The 15,568-nt window shown below is 39.4% G+C and overlaps 2 protein-coding genes across 4 annotated transcripts in view; one reads left to right on the forward strand and one right to left on the reverse strand.

Moving 5' to 3' along the window:
* LOC127436512 (oxysterol-binding protein-related protein 8-like) overlaps positions 1-4,729 on the reverse strand; it is a 103,456-nt gene extending 98,727 nt beyond the window's left edge. For all 3 annotated transcript variants that reach the window (XM_051690752.1, XM_051690749.1, XM_051690744.1), the window contains exon 1: positions 4,436-4,729. The gene's annotated coding sequence lies outside the window, so the exon portion shown is untranslated. The remainder of the gene's footprint in view (positions 1-4,435) is intronic.
* A 4,564-nt stretch (positions 4,730-9,293) lies between these two features.
* The window catches only part of LOC127436519 (palmitoyltransferase ZDHHC17-like), a 40,185-nt gene continuing 33,910 nt past the window's right edge, over positions 9,294-15,568 (forward strand). The window contains exon 1 of the mRNA XM_051690773.1: positions 9,294-9,373. Within this exon, the coding sequence (XP_051546733.1) occupies positions 9,314-9,373 (60 nt within the window). The 5' untranslated portion in view covers positions 9,294-9,313. The remainder of the gene's footprint in view (positions 9,374-15,568) is intronic.

The following is a 15,568-nucleotide window of genomic DNA, read 5'->3' on the forward strand; positions in this document are numbered from 1 at the left end:
TCCTGTTTATAATCAAAAAAGCAAAACTGTCGGGGCCTGGGTAGCTCAGTGGTAAAATACGCTGGCTACCACCCCTGGAGTTTGCTAGTTCGCTAGTTCGAACTACATCCCAGGGTGTGCTGAGTGACTCCAGCCAGGTCTCCTAAGCAACCAAATTGGCCCAGTTGCTAGGGAGGGTAGAGTCACATGGGGTAACCTCCTCGTGGTCGCTATAATGTGGTTCGCGTGGTGAGTTGAGCGTGGATGCCGCGGTGGATGGCGTGAAGCCTCCACACGTGCTATGTCTCCGTGGCAACGCACTCAACAAGCCACGTGATAAGATGCGCAGGTTGATGGTCTCAGACACGGAGGCAACTGGGATTCATCCTCTGCCACCTGGATTGAGGCGAGTCACTACACTACTTAAAAGTGCACTGGGAATTGGGCATTCCAAATTGGGTGAAAAAGGGGAAAAAAATCCCCCCCCCCAAAAAAAGCAAACGCTGCAAGCACGGGATGTCGCAGCGATTTAGTTTTGATGCCTGTATAACGTGGCGCTCCCTCACAAAGTCACAAAACAGCACATTTGACAACAAAAGCAGAAACAGCAAAAATGCTTTGTGTAAAATGCTACCAGAACTACTCTGGGTGAAGAGAAACTCTCACCTCCATCTCTATACAGCTCCATCTGACGTTTACAGGTATTTTCTCTGTCATGTGAATCAGTTCATTTTAATAAGTATGTAAAACAATTTGTCAACATTAAATGACCATTTTTAATGTAACTGGTGAGTACTGACTGGTACTCTTAAAGTGATAGTAGTTAAGGAGAATGTTAGTTTCAGTCACCATTCACTTTCACTGTATGGAGAAAAAAATGTAGTGACAGTGCATAGTGACTGAAACTAACGTTGCGTCAAGTCTTCCTGGGAAACAAGTGACTGAAACGAAGGACCATAATTAGGCTATATACATTAAAAACCATTCCATCTGGAAAAAACTAGAGGTCTGGGTTTTTCCCTAGAAAAAAATAAAATAAATAAATAAAACTAAACAAAAGTAAAACAAGACACTGAGACGCCTGACTTTCTATTCATACAGGAAGACATTAAAGGGATAGTACACCCAAAAATGAAAATTCTCTCATCTTTTACTCACCCTCATGACATCCCAGATGTGTGTGACTTTGTGTCTTCTGCTGAACACAAAATATGATTTGTAAAAGAATATTTGAGCTCTGTAGGTCCAAATATCACAAAGGCATCATAAAAGTTATCCATAGGACTCCAGTGGTTTAATCCATGTCTTCTGAAGCGATCCAGTCGGTTTTGGGTGAGAACAAACGAAAATATAACTCCTTTTTCCCTGTACATCTTGCCATTGCAGTCTCAAGGCACGATCATGATTTCAAGGTCGATTACACTTCCTAGTGCTTGACGCATGCACAGAGCGCTAGACGGCGCTATAGGATGCATTAGCGAGCTTGAAATCACAATCGCCAGGACACTGCTGTCAAGATGTACAGTGAAAAAGGAATTACATTTTAGTCCATTCTGTTCTCACCCAAAACCGATTGGATCTGATGGATTAGGTTTATGCTGAATTTATCTGTGTTTTGGAGCTTCAAAGTTCTGATCACCATTCACTTGCATTGTATGGACCTACAGAGCTGAGATATTCTTCTGAAAAATCTAAATCTTCATTTGTGTTCTGCAGAAGAAAGTAATACACATCTGGGATGGCATGAGGGTTAGTAAATGATGAGAGAATTTCCATTTTTGGGTGAACTATCCCTTTAAATATAAAAGTTAATATTTATTGTTTCCAGTATGATTAATTTGAGACTCAATTATATGGCTTTAAAAATAACATATCACATTTGGGTCGTATTTTTAAAGATGAACGGATTTGAATTTGTAGTACTTTTACTTTTTGATACACTGGCGGCCAGAAGTTTGTAATAATGTACAGATTTTCAGTTTCAGTTTCAGAAGGAAATTGGTTCTTTAATTCACCAAAGTGGCATTCAACTGATAGTATAGTCAGGACATTACTGATGTAAAAAACAGCACCATCACTATTTGAAAAAAGTCATTTTTGATCAAATCTAGACAGCAGCCATCACTCCAACACCTTATCCTTGAGTAATCATGCTAAATTGATCATTTAGTACTAGAAAATCACTTGCCATTATATCAAACACAGCTGAAAGATATTTGGTTTGTTAAACGAAGCTTAACATTGTCTTTGTGTTTGTTTTTGAGTTGCCACAGTATGCAATAGACTGGCATGTCTTAAGGTCAATATTAGGTCAAAAATGGCAAAAAAGAAACAGCTTTCTCTAGACACTCATCAGTCAATCATTGTTTTGAGGAATGAAGGCTCTACAATGCTTGAAATTGCCAAAAAACTGAAGATTTCATACAAAGGTGTTCACTACAGTCTTCAAAGACAAAGGACAACTGACTCTAACAAGGACAGAAAGAGATGTGGAAGACCAGATGTACAACTAAACAAGAGGATAAGTACATCAGAGTCTCTAGTTTGAGAAATAGACGCCTCACATGTCCTCAGCTGACAGCTTCATTGAATTCTACCCGCTCAACACCAGTTTCATGTACAACAGTAAAGAGAAGACTCAGGGGTGCAGGCCTTATGGGAAGAATTGCAAAGAAAAAGCCACTTTTGAAACAGAAAAACAAAAAGAAAAGATTAGAGTGGACAAAGAAACACAGACATTGAACAACAGATAATTGGAAAAGAGTGTTATGGATCTTAACCCCATTGAGCTTTTGTGGGATCAGCTAGACTGTAAGGTGTGTGAGAAGTGCCCGACAAGACAGACACATCTATGGCAAGTGCTACAGGAAGTGTGGGGTGAAATGTCACCTGAGTATCTGGACAAACTGACAGCTAGAATAACAAGGATCTGCAAAGCTGTCATTGCTGCTCGTGGAGGATTTTTTGATGAGAACTCTTTGAAGTAGTTTAAGAAGTTCTGAAAAAATGTTGTGTCCTGATGTGCTGACTATACATTGTGATCAGTTGAATGCCACTTTGCTGAATAAAAGTACCAATTTCTTTCCATAAGAGCAAAATCTGTACATTATTCCAAACTTTTGGCCACCAGTGTAAGTGTTTTTTAAACCAGGTACTTTTTACTTTTACTGAAGTAGTTTTTCAATGGATTACTTTTACTTAAGTATGGAAATTGAGTACTTTTTCCACCACTGCTTCAAAGAATACCATGGTATTACCATCATGATACCATACACCATATGGTATATTTGTTTAGTAATACATGGTACTTTTAATGATTATACTGCAGTAACAACGATTGTAGTAAGCAACTATGGTATTTTCACAGAAACTATGGGTACCATGGTAAATATTTCTAAAGTATATTTGCATTGAAGAGTCGGTCACTGCAGCTTTTCTATAACAATATAAATGCTTTGGCGCCTGGGTAGCTCAGCGAGTAAAGACGCTGACTACCACCCTTGGAGTTCGCTAGTTCGAATCCCAGGGCGTGCTGAGTGACTCCAGCCAGATCTCCTAAGCAACAAAATTGGCCCGGTTGCTAGGGAGGGTAGAGTCACATGGGGTAACCTCCTCGTGGTCGCTATAATTGTGGTTCTCGCTCTTAGTGGGGCGCGTGGTGAGTTGTGCATGGATGCCGCGGAGAATAGTGTGAAGCCTCCACATGCGCTATGTCTCCATGGTAACACGCTCAACAAGCCAGGTGATAAAATGCGCGGATTGACGGTCTCAGACGCGGAGGCAACTGAGATTCGTCCTCCGCCACCCAGATTGAGGCGAGTCACTACGCCAGCATGAAGACTTAGAGGGCATTGGGAACTAGGCATTACAAATTGGGGAGAAAAGGGGAAAAAATAAAATTAAAATTAAATAATCATAAATGCTCTCAGCATTGAATCACTGAATTATATCTTTGTATGATCTATACATGCAGACATGCAGATATACAGACAAGAAAATCCGATTTAAATGTATGCAGGATGATCCATGCACATGTGTAGAAACATCATCTGCAAAATAGGCTCTGTCTCAAAACCTAGTGAGCTGTCTACCTAGACAGCAGAGGTGTATGCTACTTTTATTTATTTTTGTATTTTTTTTTCTGAACGGTATTTTAAAAATATATATCAAGGTCATTTCATCATGGTAGAGTCCAAAAACATTGGTTTTCCATATTATATTTACATAGTGCTGTTCCTTCACGCGCATGTGGTGACCAAAACTGCTGACTAGTTAGGCAGCTCACTAGACGCAGCCTAGGTAGGGTGCAACGCCTGTGGCTGTGAACGTGCCTCCAGAATAGTGCCTTTATATGCTGTCTAGATAGGCAGCACACTATATTTTGACACACAGCTAGTGGAGTACAGCTTACTGGTTATTCATATGGTCATACAGAATTATAAATATGAACACAAACCTTATTTGTCCACGTTGAAGTCTTCCTGAGGGAAAAACGGGCTTTAAAATAGCAGAAAGATGTAAAATGTGAATTTTGTAGATTATGTCGTCTGAAGAGAATCCGTGTGTCAGTCCATCAGTAAATGGGTTAAAACTTCTCAGACGTATTTTAACGGTCACGGTCCAGTATCCACAAGGGAAATATATAACACTGTAATTGTAAACTAGAATTGCGTTTTGTCGCGATTTAAAAGCCCTGAATTGCGATATTACGGCACGTCTGTCTTTTCCTTCCTCTGCGCGACTGTTTATCGTCGATCGTTCAGTTATGTCTCTCGTGCTCGATGAATCGACGTTTGACTGGGCTAAAAATAAAACACCCGCCAGAACAGGTCTGGGATCAGTTGTTGTAGATGACCAATGGGTTCGTGGCTGTTAGGTGTCAATGTTTAGACAGATCGCAGATCAGTACACTGTGAATTCGGTTTCTGTTACGCATCCAAGATGTTTTTTTTTTTTACACGTCATATTAAAAGTCACTGGGGTGTAAACGAATAAGATATTTTTGTAGATGGCCTACATATGCTTATGCATCGTATGTAGCGTTTAAAAATATTTGAGGTTTTTGTTTATGACTGTTAATAGAAATAGAAAAAGACAGACAGACAGATAGATAGATGAACAGGTAGCTGTAATAACCTGCCAGGCATTATTGCCTGCCGCATCTCTACCTGTGCCTTCAACCCGGGTCATCAGCCGGGAGCCACCTATCTTCAGTGTTTCACCCCATTAATACCGGAACATCTCCTGGTGGTGGGGCAGCGGTCAGGGACGTCTCCCTTCCACCACCCGCTGCTGGACACCAGATCCCCTCCAACACCTCTCATCCTTGTCTTCCCACCAGACATCCTTCCTTCACAAATTACTTGCAACCAGGGTTCTATATGTTATAATACCTCGACATGACCATACGAGCCAGCCCATTGGCCAACTGGCACCTAGATGCGTGCTCAGTGCCCTACTGGCACTGGCACCATATAACGCAGTGCCACCGGTTCCATATGGTATACTACCTCAGCACAAGCCCTCACCACATATCACCCAAGTTCCCTATTCCTCAGTTTCCTGCTTCTGAACCCACCACTTTTTGTCCTTCCTTGTTAACCATAGCCAGAAACTCCCTATGCCAATTCCTTCAAAGACTTTTTTAAAGCTGCTCCTATGATGCCAATGTCTCTAAATAGGTGCTGCATTGATGTTCCCATAAATCCTTGGCACCCAACCTGGCACCCAACCTCCACAGGGTAGGTGGCAGTCCTCTATCCATTTCCCCTGCACTCTGCGGCCAGATCAGCATATTTTATCTTCTTCCTCTCATAGGCTGTCTCCAGACCCTCTTCCCATGGAACAGTAAGCTCAATAATTACTATTTTCCTAGCTGAAGTCGACCACAACACTACATCCAGCCTCAAGGAGGTAATGGCAACCTTGGTAGGAAATTTTAGCTGCTGGACAAGGTCGACCATCATTGACCGATCACTTCTAGGTGCCAAGCTTGATCTGGCTTCCCTCCGTGCTGTGCCACCTCCCTTTTTAACAAAATCAAAACCCTGCCTCTGGGGAGCATGGTTGCCTTTGTTTGCCTTTACTCTGTGCACCTCTAGGATCTCTGCCAGCTTCTGCAGGACCTGATCATGCCACCACATGTACCGTCCTTGTGCCAAGGCAGTCTTGCACCCAACCAATATGTGCTGCAATTTTGCTCTTGGGGCCTCACAGAGGGGGCAACTCTCCTCTTTGCCATACCACAGAGACAAATTCCCAAGGCTTGGAAGGGTATCGTAGGTGGATCTTTTTAGAAAACTTAGCTTGGCCTGGGGTATCTTCCACAGGTCAGCCCATTCTAACACTCTATCAGACGTCCTTTGCTGCTGCTGGCTGACTGCCCTAACCTTATACCCTTCCTCTTCCATCCTATAGTTACTTCTGTAACTACCATTGCTTTCCTCTGTTTTCGGGAGGCTGCTGACCACAGTTTGGGAGCCACCCCCTATCCAAGGCCTTTTTTGTTCCTGACTGTGATCTTCCAAAAATCTCTTGATGCATCAGGCTTGAAACTGCCTGGTTTACGTCCTCCTCTGCCTTCCAAGTTCTGCCTGTTAGGACTTAGACTTGACCTGCCCTCACTGCCTGGTCTGCCGATTCCCATAGCTCCAAAATAAGCCTGGTATTTTCCTGCTTGTAGCACAGAGTGAGTGATTTTGAGGCAGTTGTAAAGCATTTCTTCCAAACAATGCTACATCAGAGAGACAACGTGGCAGGCCTAGACACGTCCTGATATAACTGTTGGCCTTGGTGTCCATCCTTGCCACTGTCACTGCAGAAATCTTACACATTTTTAGTGGCCACATCAGGCGATGGTAAAGTGTAAATTGGTTACACCAGTTTAAATCGAATTAATTAAATAGATTCAATTAATTAGATAGAAGTTAAGACATTTTACAATAAAAAAAACTTTAATATAAGAAATAAATCATATTTAAGTAGAAATAACTGATAAATATGAGATGCACAGACAAACAGACAGGCAGACAGGCAGATGACAAATAGATAGATAGATAGATAGATAGCACACAGACAGACAGACAGACAGACAGATAGATAGATAGATAGATAGATAGCACACAGACAGACAGACAGACAGATAGATAGACAGATAGATAGATAGATAGACAGATAGATAGATAGATAGATAGACAGATAGATAGATAGATAGATAGATAGATAGATAGATAGATAGACAGACAGACAGATAGACAGACAGACAGATAGATAGATAGATAGATAGATAGATAGATAGCACACAGACAGACCGACAGACAGACAGACAGACAGACAGACAGATAGATAGATAGATAGATAGCACACAGACAGACAGACAGACAGACAGACAGATAGATAGATAGATAGATAGATAGATAGATAGATAGATAGCACACAGACAGACAGACAGACAGACAGACAGATAGATAGATAGATAGATAGATAGATAATAGGTCATATAATAATCTTCATAATATTATAAATATTTATGATAAAAACTTCAATATAAGAAATGTATCATTAATAAATTAATATTTAGTGATATAACCAAGAAATATAAAATATAAACATCAACCAAACACATTGTTTGAGTTTGAAGCTTAATGAAAAAGTGCAGAAAATCCAAAACATCTTTGAAAGACATTTAAAAGAATGGCATTTGAACAAGAAAAACTGCACCATTCAGAACAGTGTGTCGCAACAGGTTCTCTTAAAGCAGACAGACTGCTGGAAATCCAAATCTGCAAAATCTGACATACAAGAATGCATGGATTTTATTAGAAGTCAGGTCAATATATATATATATATATATATATATATATATATATATATATATATATATATATATATATATATATATATATATTGATACTTTTATTTTGATAGGCTAAAATTGCCTTCTATTAAGTATGAAATGTATGGAAAAATATAATCTAAGGCTGCCATCTTGTGGTAGTGAGTGGTCCAAACACATTCAAACCATTGACGACAGAACTATGACATTATATAAGGCACACATAAATAAATAAATAAATACATTGGTGCAGAAATGTTAGGCCTAAATACAATGCATTTTGACTGACAGTTGGGGGCGCACATATAGAACACATCTCTCTACTGTATTTATTAAATAAATCACAAAGTAGGTCGATGACGTAATGCATCAACAGTACAGTTAGATCAGAGCCATTCATTCATTCTATATCAATGTATTCTAGTCATTATTGGCACGTTCAAAGCTCTCGTACTGCAATCACTGGGTTAAGCAGTTTATTGAGAGTGAATAATATAATTACACTGAAATTTTAAATAGAACCTCACTTGACCCTAATCAATATTTCATTGTAGTTAATGCAATTTTTAAGGGAATTTTAACGCTTTTAGAATGCAGTAATAGTATTCCATTAGAATCGATTGAATAATTTACTACCTGTATAAGGCTACATTAAAAGAACTAGTTTTTAGTATATTAATAAAATTGTTAGTAATTTATTATTATTATTATTATTATTATTATTATTATTATCATTTATTATTATTATTATTATTATTTGTAGTAGTAGCAGTATTATAATTTATGTTTTCTTTAGTATGCAGAGCTAATGGATGATACCTCATGTAAGTATTGTATATATATATATATATTAAAGAAATAGATGTTTGGACTATGGTATGTTAACATACAAATGGCAAATTTTCTGTTTTGTGTTATTTAAATATTTTAATGGCTCGATAATACACACAAAGTCAAAAAAATCTTCTTTATGAATAATTTAAAACAAATGTTTTATTCTGTCTATGTTAAATATAGTTGCAATATATTTTCGTTTAACATTTTCAATTATTAACTGCTATATCTTTTTACATTGCAGTTAGTTATGCTATCTAATTGATAGTTATGGACACTTTTCCTTTTTTTCTGTCTTTTCCATTTGTCAGTTTGCGTTCTTTTATTTATTTTGTACTTTCTGTCGCTATGTGTAATGCAATGTACAGTATGTGAGACCTGTTTTATTCGTGCGCGTGTGTTATTCGTTCATGACAGATTTGTATTAGATTGCACTACGTATGTGTATGTGTGTATGTATATATGTATGTATTTTTTATTATTATCTATGTCTTGCTGCTGTTTTTGTATTGTTGTACACTGGAAGCTCCTGTCACCAAGACAAATTCCTTGTATTCCGATAAAGTATCTCAGGCACGCGCGTTGATTTCCCGTGCACGCGCATCTCTCATGTTTATCGCCCGCTGGATGTTTTTCCCGTGATGCTCCGCGCGGTCGAGCAGCAAGATGGAAGCGCTGGATGAATTTGAGAAAGAAGCTGGATGCGTCCCGATTCTGCATCCTGAGGTAAATATTCACCAGTTACACTCCTGCATCACAGCGGACATCCTAAATAAAGCTGAGCGATCCTTAGAAGTGATTTCAAATCCAGTAAAAGCGTTATTTGTGCTGATAAATCTGCATAATGAAGGAGAGGTGCTGAATCCCCCCCACTGCTGCGTAATAGCATCGCTGCTAACGCTAGCTTTTCAAATTCATAGATTTTATATTTGCTTTTCGTCTTATTGCATTTGCTGAAGTTCATAGTTTAGGACTGGGACATGTCTTTAATGTTATATTGCGCAGTGACACATGTAATTAGGGTCTTCATGGGAGAATTCATAGTGTGTTGTGCTGCGTTTGCATTTACATGACAGTCACCATTCACAAACATCACTTTTATTATATTATTTCATGGTGTATATTTGTATAAATGTTGTTCTGCTGTAGTAGTGTATATACGACTGTCTGATTGCATCTGAATTAGAGGTCGACCGATTGTGAATTTTGCCGATACCGATAACAAAGATGGTGGGAAAGGCAGATAACCGATTAATCGGCCGATAGTTTTTAAAATCATCCACAAAAAAAAAAAAAAAAAATCTTATTCTTTCTTTACTATGGTGGGCAAAGACAGATTACAAAATGAATAAAATCCCAGAAGCAGTTTGTTCAACCAAAATCCCAATAATAAATGAAGATTTGGTGCATATTTTCGGACTTTTAAGAATAAACAAGCCCGAAACACTCTTATTCTTATAATAAGAATATTCTTATTCTTACTTTTATTTTGAAATGATGAAAAAAACTGTTGACAACTATCGACATAGATGTTTGCCGATAACCGATAGTTCCAAAAAGCAACTATCGGCACGTTTAATCAGTAAAACCGATATATATCGATCTACCTCTAGTCTGAATGCGTTTGGGTTTTTTGGTTGTTGTTCAGTCAGTGTGAAATTACAGGATGTCTTGTCCAGCTTCATATCTGTCATTGGTGTCAATAATCTACCAGATTCAAAGTTCATACTTTTCCAACTTTGCATGTACTGGTCAGGTGGATTTGGTGTTGGATTTGTAAAGTGAAACATCTCATTTGAAAAAGATGCAAATTCTGTCGAATGTTTATACGATTAGAAGTTGGATTACTCGCGTATTAAGACTAATAGTTTTACTTTGACAATGACTGGATTTGTGAAAATGTGTGTAATGAGTTGTTATTGTTGCAACTGCTGCAGATATAATGCATTAGGGCTGTCAGTTGGGCAGAGATACTAAATTCGAATTTTTACCTAAAAAATGTTCTAAATTCGAATTTTAAAGTCAGCTGATTTTTTTAAATTGCCGTTATTTCCACTAGAGGGTGCATTGAATACATATAACCATACAGCACCAAGTGTTATATTATTGCAAAGAACATTCCTGGCTGTTAAATATATATAAATATATAAATATTAAACTAAAGTGCATAAAATAATAAAAAGTTTCAATCGGTTCAAATTCTCAAATTTTAAGTCAAAAGTAAAACGAGGGGGGAAACGCTTCAATCGGCAGTTCTGTGTTAACATGGTGATACACTTGCACTGGTGCGCCACAGACTCAAACTTCATAATAACAGAGATATACCGCAGTGTTTTTCATTCATTACAGCTGCATGTAGGGTGGTATTCAACTGAACTTGGTGGTTAAGTGGCTCATGATCCCTGGTCAGGGGCTGTTCAAACAGACGGAAATAAACAGAACGTGAGGATCTCGAGACAGTTCCACTTTGAACTTCTTTACAGACAAACCCATTGCTTAATCTGAGAAATGCTGATAAGAGAGCAAGACGCAACGCCCGAAGACCTCCACCTACTGTAAAGGGCTGTTCACACCGAAGGCTTTTGCAACCAATCAGTTTACCATTTGTTTTTCTATGTAAACGCACTAGACGAATGTCTTTGTTTTCTTTGTTTTTGTTTATTCAGCATCTCATGCAGGAGCACTGTTTTTTATATGCTGTGTCAAGTTAAAATGTACTTTAAAATGCATCTCGAAACATCTGGTTTCTGTTAAACTGTATTGTGTTGCGCTTCATCTAGCCTTTTTTAGCGCAAAAATGAGATAGGTCTGAAGTGATCGCCAGTGCTCGGCACACAGCCAAAATTCGAATGCACAGTCTGAGCATTCAAATGTGTGTATTTTTCTTAAATTCAATGAATTTTCAAATTTTAATTTGACAGCCCTATAATGCATGGACCCTTTTCACAGACAGTGATTTTGTGTTTCCGCCTCTAACTTTTTTTATATTTGCAATTTTTATATTATTTAGTGTAAATTTATAACAATATTATACAACCCTGAATATATATATATATATAAACTACTTTGTCTGGATGCCTTTATTAATATTGCATATGATGAGGACATATTAACATGACACAGCTTTTGAGGTTAATAGGGTTTACTAAAGCATCCTCAAACTTTAAAAGTAAAACCTCAGAAATGAAATGAAAGAAAAGTAAACTGACAGTTTTCGATTTGTAATACCTGCAAGTCAGGTTTGTTGCCTTTTGCACATGTCTTCTCTCTAAACCCAGAATTTAGCTCTGTTTTTGTGCATGTGAAGAGACAGCTTGCTCATACGGGACCTCCTGCAGTAAATTATTTATGCTCAGGCTGACTGACCATAGAGGTGCACACATACAAGACTGATCTCACAGTGAAATCGGACACAGTAGGTTGACTTTTCTTTAGCTAAAAAAATCGACCTGTGCTTACCGAAATTCAAAACACTGCCCCCAGTGGCCGAAGTAAGTGTTGTTGGGCGTATGGGCACGAGTAAGCGCCATTTTCCGGGTGAAATATCCGAGGGGTGCCGAAATCGAGTTGTGAAGCGAGTATTTATTCAAACTGAATATTTTCTAAACTGTACCCCCAAACCTAAATATAACCATCTGTGAAAAAATAAACCTGAATGTTAAAGGGTAAAATGCAACCTGAATCGCGCTCGACACTGATTATACGAACGTAATTACTTCCTGGTTTGAATGCGGGGTCTGAACCCGGGTCTCCCACACTGCTGATGCAACACGCTTCTGGTTGCGCCACAGGGGAAGGTAAATGCAGTGGAGCCGATACAGAAATGTCTGATGTGAGATGCCGCTTGTCGGTGAGTCAGCATAATGTGGCTGATCCTAGAGTACCAGAACTCTCGGAAACAACATGCCGACTTCCCATGAGATCATGTTGTACATGAACTCTTATTGAATGGGGGCTGTTACCATTGGCTTACAGTCATACTAACATACACTGACCTGTTGGTCTGACAGGAAGTACCCAGCAGGCTTGTTTTATGATGCACATGGTCGTATGTTTGCACCGGCATTGCTTGCGTAGACATATAAAGATAAGTATAAGTTCTGTTTTACTGGCTCAAATAGTTAGTCTTTTTTTGCGAATTGAATCGAGATTTAATGCTCGCTATGTTGCAGTCTTGGGCCATAATTTCTAGCTATTGTAAAAATAAAGTCAGAATTATCCAGTGTAGGTTTAGAGGTTGAAGGGGAGAGCACTAGTCTATTCCCTTGACTATTCTAGCTTTGGAATGTGTTTCCGGGACCCTAGATGTAGCTATTGATTGAGAACCCTGCTGATGATAATGTTATCTTATGTAAATGACTATTGTGGGTTCACTGTCTGCTATGTCCCCTAGTGTTTAGAAAGATTTAGCAGATGGTTTAGAGGGTAGACTGTGAAACCATGATAGGGACGGTGTTTTGCATGTAGCCCCTTGATAGTAGGCTGAATAGTTTAGTTGGCCTCAGAATTTGGCGTGTGGTACATCATTAAAAACATAAATGAAACTTTGAGCTATTGATTCAGTTCCTGTCTTGCTGGTTGTTAAAAAGTGGGATTTAAAATGAAACCCAATGTAAATCTTGATTGGTGTACTGCTGTGGCAGTTTACAGCATTCATTTGATCCTCTAAAAAGAATAATTAATGAACAGTAGAAATCCACTCTTATCTGAAACAATTTGTGCATCAGTGCTGTTAACTAGAGGAAAGTAGGGATGTTAATGATTAATCGATTAATCTTCATTAATAATTTGATCGATTAAGCTTATCGATCGTCGATTAATTAATTTCAGGACAAATGTGTTTAATAACCATGCCAGCAAGATGTTGATAAGGCTGTCTATACCATCACCCGTCATTAGAGGGTGCTTGCACGCTGCATGATGTCATGTCTTCTGGGCACAGATGTAGATGAAGCAGGCTCAATGTAATCAGTGTTGGAGTGTTTCTCTATAAATTAAAATTACGTTGTTTTGTTTTTTTTATCCCCTTTTCTCCCAATTTGGAATGCCCAATTCCCACTACTTAGTAGGTCCTCGTGGTGGCGTGGTTACTCACCTCAATCCGGGTGGCGGAGGACAAGTCTCAGTTGCCTCCTAGCTGGAGTCACACAGCACGCCCTGGATTCGAATTCGCGACTCCGGGGGTGTCGGTCAGCGTCAATACTCGCTGAGCTACCCAGGCCCCGCTCAGCGAGTACTGACGCTAACTGCCACCCCTGGAGTCCCGAATTCGAATCCAGGGCGTGCTGTGTGACTCCAGCTAGGTCTCCTAAGCAACCAAATTAGCCATGTGATAAGATGCGCGGATTGACGGTCTCAGAAGCGGAGGCAACTGAGACTTGTCCTCCCCCACCCAGACTGAGGTGAGTAACCGCGCCACCACGAGGACCTAATAAGTAGTAGGAATTGGGCATTCCAAATTGGGAGAAAAGGGGATAAAAAAAAACAACAACAAAAACAACAACGTCCAGGGCGTGCTGAGTGACTCCAGCCAGGTCTCCTAAGCAACCAAACTGGCCCGGTTGCTAGGGAGGGTAGAGTAACATGGGGTAACCTCCTCGTGGTCACGATTGAGTGGTTCTCACTCTCAATGGGGCGTGTGGTAAGTTGTGCGTGGATCGCGGAGAGTAGCATGAGCCTCCACATGCTGTGAGTCTCCGCGGTGTCATGCACAACGAGCCACGTGGTAAGATGCACGGATTGACGGTGTCAGAAGTGGAGGCAACTGAGACTTGTCCTCTGCCACCCGGATTGAGGTGAGTAACCGCGCCACCACGAGGACCTACTAAGTAGTGGGAATTGGGCATTCCAAATTGGGAGAAAAAAATAAATAAATTAATAAATACTCGCTGAAGTACCCAGACCCCCGAAAATTATGTTTTCTACATACACTGTGAAAGTGTGTTAAAGTACAACATGAAAACAAGCACAGTTGATCTGCTGGTCTCCTTGTTTCATCCCAATTTACAGTTACATCAGCGATCGCCGGGAAAGCACATTCAGCTGACGTCTCACCAGCACACACGGTATGTTATGTAGGCTACTCTGTTTACACAGCGTGTTATAGTTTGACTTGATTTCAAATAAAAGAAAATTGACCAAAGGTCCGAAATATCCCACGATCCACAATGTGAAGTTTTAATGAACTTGTATGTATACAAGTACTACAGTATATCTTCTTACTACTAGCCAAGGGCGTAGCCAGGAAATTACTTTTGGGTGGGCCTCAAAATTTTCCTTAACAACAGAGAAGCGGCACATTTCAAAAAGTTCTTTCACACTTTCAGAAATCAGAATTTATGCATTTTTTAAAATTATTTTATAAATATATATTTGAAGTCAAAGAATAATCTTAAATATTCTGGGTGGGCCTGGGTCTAATTTGGGTGGGCCCAGGCCTTCTAATTTGGCTACGCCACTGCTACTAACAGTAATTCATTAACAGTAATTCACAATAACAGATAATTCACAAATTCATAGTAAACATGGTCTAAATGTGTTAAAATACACTGAACTAAGAATATTTTTTACGATGAAAATGCCAATACTTTAATTTCTTAAGTGTAATAATTTAAATTATATTTAAACAGTATGCTACATGCACATATTTTCTGGAATCCTCCACGTGCGTTTTGCGGTATTAACGTTAACAATTAATCGGTTAATTGATCGTTAATTTCCACGACGAACGGTTATGAAAGTTGACATCCCTAGTCGACAAGATTCCCTGCAGATGCTTAGGGCCCTTGTCACCGGGGGATTGGGGGGCAGGTTTGAGAGCCTTCTGTTCCCTCTCACACCTCTGAGATCAGGCCCGTCTGGTCATCTCTGTGAGTTCCTCTTCGGACGATGCTATGAGTTCCACAGAGTGTAAAAAAAGCT

The sequence above is a fragment of the Myxocyprinus asiaticus genome, chromosome 47 (genome assembly GCF_019703515.2).
Source record: "Myxocyprinus asiaticus isolate MX2 ecotype Aquarium Trade chromosome 47, UBuf_Myxa_2, whole genome shotgun sequence".
NCBI lineage: Eukaryota > Metazoa > Chordata > Actinopteri > Cypriniformes > Catostomidae > Myxocyprinus > Myxocyprinus asiaticus.